The 8,498-nt window shown below is 46.6% G+C and overlaps 1 protein-coding gene across 4 annotated transcripts; it reads left to right on the forward strand.

The window, feature by feature from the left end:
- The first annotated feature begins 6,721 nt into the window (after nt 1–6,721).
- Nucleotides 6,722–7,938, forward strand: POP7 (POP7 homolog, ribonuclease P/MRP subunit). 4 transcript variants are annotated; one of them, XM_010953378.3, is made up of 2 exons: nt 6,722–6,799; nt 7,232–7,938. In XM_010953378.3, exon 2 carries the CDS (start codon nt 7,242–7,244, stop codon nt 7,662–7,664), a length of 423 nt encoding a protein of 140 aa, XP_010951680.1. In that variant the 5' UTR covers nt 6,722–6,799; nt 7,232–7,241; the 3' UTR covers nt 7,665–7,938. The 4 variants fall into 4 exon arrangements, with proteins under 4 accessions (XP_010951680.1, XP_010951677.1, XP_010951678.1 ...); XM_010953375.3 differs by having other exon boundaries at nt 6,763–7,083; XM_010953376.3 differs by having other exon boundaries at nt 6,763–6,982.
- The last annotated feature ends 560 nt before the right edge of the window (nt 7,939–8,498 follow it).

Raw genomic sequence — 8,498 nt, forward strand, 5'->3', positions numbered from 1 at the left:
GTGACGCGGACGCGGGGCCGCGGGGCCGCCCCCTTCGCCCCCGCCGCCGCCGCCGCCGCCACCGCCGCCCCCCTCCGCGGCTCCTGCCCGCTCCGACCCTCACGGCCTGGCCCGCTCCCCGCGTGCCCCGAGGGCGCGGCCCGGACGCCCGCCGCCCCCGACACCCCCCCCGGCACGTGACCCGTGAGCCCGGTACCTCACGTGACACGGCTTACTGTGGGCTGGGGGATGGCGTGTCCCCAGGGTGCCCCCGCGCTGCCCCCCGGGCACGTGACGCCCGACCATCGCGACGGAGGCCTAGGCTAGCACAGCCGCCGGCCTCCCCGACAGTCGGCTTCATCCAGGAAGCCCGCCTGGGTTGAAGGAGACCACATATATCCAGACATGTGTTCATCCGACATCATGGGATATATGAAATAAATGAAGGACTTAATGATTTAGAAACAGTCCAAGGCGGCACTGGCTGGTGAGATCTGGAGTTTCTTTATGGCTCCGCCGCCCCTTAGCCCTCTAGACCTCATGGGCAAAAGAGTTCACCCTTTCTGGCCTCAGTTTCTGTTTCATAGTAAGGCATTGATGCTTTCCTCCGCCCCATCCCGGGCCCCCATTCCACTCCCATCCCAGAGTGCTGAAAGAATTGAAATAGGTGAGTGTGAAAGACTGAAAAGAGAGAAACTACTATGCAAATATGAGAAGTAGATTGACACCTCCTTTGTTTAAAAAGGAGATTTTCAAGAATGGTTTTTCCGATTCCTTGAACTCTTTAGGATGAAAAAGTTTTGTATATGTTTTCACCATTTTCTTTGAAAGTTATTCTATCTCTCTGCTTCCTAAAGCAGCCAAACAATATAATTCTTCTCAGGACAGGGAAAGGTAAATTCAGACTTGAAGCTTGAGTCCCCTGTGTTACGCCATAAGGGAACGTGGACCTCCCGAGCTACCAGGAAGGCCCTTTGTTCTTGCACCAAGTACATCCCAGGCTTCAATGCACTTGTAGTTTTAGCGTCTGATTTTTTTCAGTTCCCTTGACTTTCTTCAGGATTCCTGCCTCAGTGTCATCAGTGGAGCTGCTTGCTCACAGGCTGGAAAATGCATTGTTTAAAGCAAAGGCTTGTGTGCTGGTTCCATCCATTACTGACTGTGACCTTGGGCAACTTTATTAATCTCTGGGTCTCTGAATTGTATGGTAAAGCACTTAACACAGTGCGTGGCACAGAGCAAGCAAGCACTCCACAAGTGTTGGCTAGTAGGGTCCACAATACTCAGATTGTTAATTTAACCCTGTATAAAAATGTATCAACTGAATCCAATCTTGGGTCAGAATTCTTCTCCTAGAATAAAGTTCTTAAGTTGATGACAGTTTCTGCTTACTCAAAAGCTTTTCGTTTTTTTAACTTTTCTAGATTGTGTCCTGGGCAATTAAAGTTACCAGTAGTCTACCCTCTGAATAAGGTCTTAGAATGTTTTGATTGTCAATTAGCAAATGTCAATTAGTAAATTATGGTGGAGAAATGGGAGAAGCAGTCAGGGACAGTGGGGTCCTGTGCTGAACTGGAAGGAAGGGCAGGATTTGGGTAGATTTAAGAAAAGTGGCCATCAGCCTTAGAATAGTGTCTGACAATCCAGGCTGATGGGAGATGAGGATCTGGATTGCTAGTTGGATGAGAACTGAAGTGAAACTTCAGGTGAGGGCTTCGAATGCTATCATAAAATGTTGCTGATAAGAGAGTAGTACCCACTCACTAGATGCACTGTGTCCAAGAGAGAACACTGGACTGCGGGGTAGAAGACTAGAGTCATGGATCACCCAGGTTCCCCGCATACCAGCTTGTGACCCTGACCAAGTAACTCCCCCACCTGTAAAGTGGGAATGCTTCTGCTGCCGATGACATGGTGGAAATGGAATCGTCTAAGCACCCTCTTTGAGAAAGGAAACAAACCAGAACTGTGAATCTCCCATACAAAATTAAAGACAAAATTGTGAAGCAATCACTTGGACCTAACCTAAGCTGTTTTTTGTTTCTTTAGGTACTGTGCTGGAAAATGTCTTGGTCTGTGTTATTTTCAATTTGGAAGCTTTTGAACTAAACAAAGAGATGTGGTTAGATGATTAATCGAGTTAAAAGGGAGGTCTCAAGTAAGACTAAACTGCCATGCTCTGCCTTTTTTCCTAATGACAAATTCCCCTGTGGTGTTTGCCTTAAATGAAATGCAAAACGAAAAGGGCCATCTTAGTGTCAAATCAGTGTATTACGGGGCCTGGCTTCCCCCACCCGAATTGCTAACCTTTATATTTATCGGTATGTCAAAATCTGGAAAACATATTTTAGATGCCATGGAAAGACATACAACCTGAATAATGAACTGATAGTTCATAAACTGTGCTTATTGTTAATTAGCAGATAAAAATCGTCCTTACAATTATTTATTGCATTCAGAATTCCTTTCTGCCATGAGCTAAGGTCTTTGGTCAGCCTAGGGTAGTTGCTTGTCAAGTCACCAATGACCTCTACATTGCTAAATCCACTGGGCCATTATCTTGTGTGGCCTGTCAGCAGCATATGATGCAGCTGGTCACTCCTTCCTCCAAGAAATGCTTTCTTCACCTGGCTTCCAGATGGCCCTACTCCCTTGGTTTTCCTCCTATCTCATCAACCACTCCTTTGAATCCTCTGCTGGTTTCTTCTTCCTTCCCTACCTCCTGGAGCTCAGACCTTCCAGACCTCTCCACTGTAACAGGAGGGGCTGCACAGGATATGAGCCCCACTGCTGGACAGTCCTGCCTCAGCTTCCTTTGGAAAACATTGGATCCCCCAAGATCACATTGGGGGTCTACCGAACACTGCGCACGCTCCCAGCTAAGCCCTGGTCACGCTGTCTTGTTCATCTTGTTTGCCTTCCACAGTCAACTATGAGCTGCTCAGCACTGTACTGTTCTATGATATAACCAGTCTTCCAACAGCCTAACAGGTTTCCATGATCCAACTTTCATTACTGAGTAGTATTCCATGGGATAGATGGCCCACACTTTATTTAACCAGTCACCCATTGAAAGATGCATGGATTGTTTCCAGTCTGGGGCTGTTACAAATAAAACTACTCTGGACATGTGTATACAAGTGCATAAATGCCCATAAGTGCGCTGGCTGATTCATATGATGAATGTATGTTTAGTTTTAGAAGAAACTGCCAGACTGTTTTCCAGAGTGGCTGGACCATTGAACACTTCCACAGGCAGCGCATGAGAGATCCAGTTTCTCTGCATTCCCCTAAACACTTAATATTATCCAAATCTTTTATTTTAGACACTCTAATAGGTGTGTAGTGGTGTCTCATCATGGTTTAAATTGCATTTCCATCATGGTGAATGATATCAAATATCTTAGGTGCTTAATTGTCTTCCTTATTCCCTCTTTGCTGAAGTGTCTGTTCAAGACTTTTGCCTGTTTTTCTAATTGAGTCATTTTCTGATGCTTGAGTTCGAGTTCTTTATATATCTGGATACAAGTCCTCTGTCGGATCTGTGACTTGCAGATCTTTTCTCCCGGTCTGTGGCCAGGTGGTCTTTCACACAGTAAAAGGTTTTAATTTTGATGAAGTAGAATTTATCAATGGCTTTCTTTAGTGGATTGTGCCTTTGGAGTTGTAGCTAAGAAGTCTTTGCCTGACCCTATGTCATGAAGACTTTTTCCTATATTTTCTTCCAAAAGTTTTATAATTTTACGTTTTATGTGTGTGAATTTTTTGCATGGGGCTGAGGTCCAGTCTTTGCCAATTTATTCAGTTGTTTCAGCATCACTTGCTGAAAAAACTCATCCTTTCCCCATTTAGCTACTTTTGCACCTATGTCAAAAATCAGCTGGCTGTACTTGTGTGAATCTATTTCTGGGTTCTTGATTCCATTTTGTTGATGTTTGTGTCTATCCCTTGGCAGATACCACACTGTCTTGATATTGTGTTTATATAGTATGTCTTAAAATCAGGTAGTGTGATTCCAACTTATTTTTCAAAAGTGTTTGACTTCCCTTTCTGTATAAATTTTACTGTAAACTTACCTATATCTTCAAAAATTTTTGCTAGGATTTTCATAGGAATTACACTAAACTTGGAGAGAATTGTTATCTTTACTATGTTGAATCTCCCAATACATGGACACAGTATATCTCTCCATTAATTTAGATCTTCTTTGATTTTTTTTAATCAGCATTTTGTAGTTTTTAGCATACAAATTTTGTACATGTTTTTTAGACTTATACCTGAATATTTTTCCCTCTCTTTCCCTTTCTCCTCCCCCTCTCCTTTTCTCTCTGGAGTGATTGTAAATGGTTTTAAGTTTTGGTTTCCAGTTGTTTATTGGCCAGTATATAGAAATACAATTGATTTCTGTATGTTAATCTTGTATCTTGCAAACTTGCTAAACTCACTTATTAGTTATATGGGTTTTTTCTTAAAATAGATTTCTTGGGATTTTTTATGTATATACAATCATGTAATCTGCAAATAGAGACAGTTTCATTTCTTCCCTTACAATCTTTTCTTTGCCTTACTGCACTGGCTGGGACTTCCAACGAGAGTAGTAAGCAAAGATATCCTTGCCTTGTTTCTGATTTTGAAAGAAAGGTGTCCAGTCTTATACCATTAAGTATGATGATAGCTGTAGGTTTTTTGTAGATGCTCTTCACCAGGTTGAGGAAGTTCCTTCTATTTTTTGGCTAAGAACTTTTATCATAAATGGGTACTAAATGGTTTTTCTGCATCAATTGATATGATCGTCTGTGTTTTTTCTTTAGCTTGCTAACATGGTAGATTCTGCTGGATTAATTTGCTAACATTTTGTTGAGGATTTTTGTGTTGTTCATGAGAGATACCAGTCTGTGGTTTTCTTTTTTTGTATAATCTTTGTCTGGTTTTGGCCTCATAAAACTAGTTGGGAAATGTACCTTCCTCTTTTGTTTCCTGGAAGAGAATGTGTAGAATTCGTGCTATTTCTTTCTTTCCTTTTTTTGGTAGAATTCACCAGTAAAACCATGTGGGCCTAGATTTTTTAAAAGTTTTTTTTAAACTGTGAATTATTTTAATAGTTATGGGACTATTCAGATGATATATTTCATTTTGGAAGGGTTGGTAGTTGTGATTTTCTAGGACTTGGTCCATCTAAGTTGTGGAATGTATGTATGCAGAGTTGTTTGTGTTACTCTATGCATCTTTTAACGTATGAGGGATCTTTAGTGCTATCCCCTCTTTCACTTCTGATAATAATTTGAGTCTTCTTTCTCTTATTCTCTTGTCAGTCTTGCTAGAGGCTAATCAATTTTATTGATCTTTTCAAAGAACCAGCTTTTAGTTTGAGTTTCTTTATTATTTTTCTGTGTTCAGTTTCATTGATTTTTTTTTTTGATCTTTATTTCTTCCCATCTTCTCCTTTTTGCTTTATTTGGTTCTTCTTTTTCTAGCTCCCTGAGCGAGGAGCTTACATTATGCTTTCATTCTTTTAAAAATACTGTTCAATGTTTCCAGAATACTCCTTGGTTCCCTGAAGAACTCCTGTTTATCCATCAAAACTCAGCTCACTTGTCACTTCGGAAGCAGAATAGGGTTGTAGCCAGCCTTTCCTCCTCACCCCCGAATAAGCCCCCAAACTTGTAAGAATCTGAAGCTAAAAGGAGAACTACAGGATTTAAATAGTGCTGGAAGAAAAGTTCTCAGGAGCCTGACCTCTTTCCAACCTCCAGTCAAATGGGGTTAGACTCCACCCAGGTAACTAGAAAGAGGTCTGGGGGCATAAAAATGCCAGCTCACACGTGTAGGCTTACAGTTTACAGTATTATATTGGGCTTCACAACTCAGTGGCAAGACAGGAATTATAATCCCCATTTGAGTGATGTGGAAACCCAAGCGAAGAGTAGTCGAGGTCCCCAATGCAGGTCTAACTCATTTCCGAGTGGAGCTTTCCAGAAGCCACACCAGTCTGGGCCAGAGAACCCCTCCCCACCGGCCTTGGGGAACCACCCACACCCAGACGCCTCCCGCCCTTCCCGCCAGGGGGCGCAAGCCCCTGATCCCAGGTGGCGGGCAGCGGCAGAAGAGCTCGGAGAAATGGTTGAGGGGACCGAGTGGGCCAGGGAAGCCTTGAAGGCTGGGGCTACGGCTCATTGCTTGGGTCCCCAGAGGCTGGCCTGGGGTTCAGCTCAGCAAGAGACAGGGTAGAAGGACGGGTCCCCGTTAACTGCAGAAGGGTCCAAGGGCGCTGTCCTCCGCCAAGGGCCGGGTCTCGGAACCCGCCTTTGGGCAACAGGATCTTAGGGAGGGAGGTCAGGCCTGCCAACTATGCCACGCCAAATTGTGACCGGATGAACTGCGATGGACGCGGGAGTCCCGACTTGACTTCGGGCTCCTTCGAGATCACGTTTCCCAGAACTCACTCCTCTCCCTGCTGTCTTTAAAGGAAGCCCCTTACCCCTAAATCCTCCAGGCCCCTAGAATAGCCTCCTCTCCTCCTTTCAGGACTCCGCGAACCGGAGACTTGGATTGGCCCAGGGAAGCTGACTCCCCCTTTCCCAGCTCCTCCCCGGCTTCGACTTGATACCTGCCCCCTGCCTCCCCGCCCCGCCTCCAAGACGTACACGTGGTGATCCCATCGCCTCCGGAAACCTCGCGTTACTTAACACCTCGCGCGGCTTTGCGAGCACTCAGGAAAGGGTGGGGAGAACGGAGGCCGGGAAGGTGATTCGTGGATCGCGCACGCTTGGCCGCGGGGGGCGGGCGCGCACGCGCACTCGGCAACCCTTGCAGGAGCCAGGTGCCGCTAGGGCTCCAGGGTTCTGGCGTTCCTGCGGCGCCCCCCTTTTCTTCTCTTCCCTTCTTGGGGCCTCGGAGTCGCGGGCAGCAGCCTGTATTCAGGCTGGTCGGCGCTACGCTTAAGTGGCCTGGCGGGGGAGCGGGCCGCGTTCGCGTGGCGGAAATTGTGGACCGGAGAGAGTAGGCACGGAAGAGATGGGGAAAGGGGGCGGTGGAGGGGCCTGAGGTTGCGGGCGATGTGATGAATGAACAAGAACTGGGGTTGGGGAGATGCGGGAGCTTGAGGTGAGTGGGAGGGACTGAGAGGCGGGATGGGAAGAGGAGCATCGAGTGCGCCTTCTTCCCGGCTGCACCCTTTGGGCAGGAATCAGGGTAGGGACGGAAGCGAAGTCGCTGGTCACCTCTCGTTGATCTAGTCCCTTTCTCATGCCAGAGCACACAACATGGCCGAAAACCGAGAGCCCCGCGGGGCCGTGGAGACTGAGCTGGACCCGGTGGAGTACACCCTGCGGAAGCGGCTTCCCCACCGTCTGCCCCGGAGGCCCAATGACATTTATGTCAACATGAAGACTGACTTTAAGGCTCAGCTGGTCCGCTGCCAGAAGCTGCTGGACGGAGGGGCGCGGGGTCAGAACGCATGCACTGAGATCTACATTCACGGCTTGGGCCTGGCCATCAACCGCGCCATCAACATTGCCCTCCAGCTGCAGGCTGGCAGCTTCGGGTCCTTGCAGGTGGCTGCCAATACTTCTACCGTGGAGCTTGTTGATGAGCTGGAACCAGAGACGGATACGCGAGAGCCGCTGACTCGCATCCGCAACAACTCGGCCATCCACATCCGCGTCTTCAGGGTCACACCCAAGTAATTGAAACGAGTCTGGCCCATCTTATCCACTCACCCCTCTACAGCTAGGCTCAGATGTGCCTCTTCTTGTACTGAGTACTGTCGTGGACTTCCCACCAAAGCCATGTGGGAAAAAGCCTATCCCCTGCAACCCCAGAGGACTCCTAATTGAGAGGGTGAATATTGTCTTTTGTTGGGCCCAAGCAGTGGGTCTTCCCGAATCTTTGTGGTCTGTAACCATTGTCCTATACAATAAAAAGTGTCAAGTTGTATAAGTGCCCAACCATGCCACTGCACTGCCTCTCCCCTGTGCAAATTCTTTGTGTACCCGGGAAGGACAGTAGGAAACTTTACAAGAATTTAGGTACAGGAGGGGAACGGGAAATGTTTTCCACATTCACAGAAAGCATAATTTGTACTACGGACACTGCAACATGAAACAAACTTTAGTACAATGCAGGAGCCTGACAATCCTGATGTTTGCTTTAAAATACTTCATTCTCTTTAAGGAAGGCAGGGTGGATAGGGTGTGTACTCTTGTCTGCTGACGCACAGCTGGTGTGCAGTTGTATGCTTGGAAGGCACAGGAAAGGTGCAGGTTTAAGGATGAAGGAAGCAAACAAAGACAGGGGCCTCCTTTGTATCAGGCTGTGGTAGTGACTGCTACACTGATTGCTTCATTTGACTCCTGGTCCTGTGGGGCCCAAATTGTTCTAAATAGCTATGGTCCAGAGCTTGTGGCTGGGCTGTTCTAAGTGTGAAAGGAAAGCCTTCCTTCTGAATTACTGGGCACACAGATCATAAATGCTTTTTTGTTTGTTTGCTTGGATATTTGTAGGAGGATCTGACTTCTTAA

Source organism: Camelus bactrianus, chromosome 18 (assembly GCF_048773025.1).
Source record: "Camelus bactrianus isolate YW-2024 breed Bactrian camel chromosome 18, ASM4877302v1, whole genome shotgun sequence".
NCBI classification, from domain to species: Eukaryota; Metazoa; Chordata; class Mammalia; order Artiodactyla; family Camelidae; genus Camelus; species Camelus bactrianus.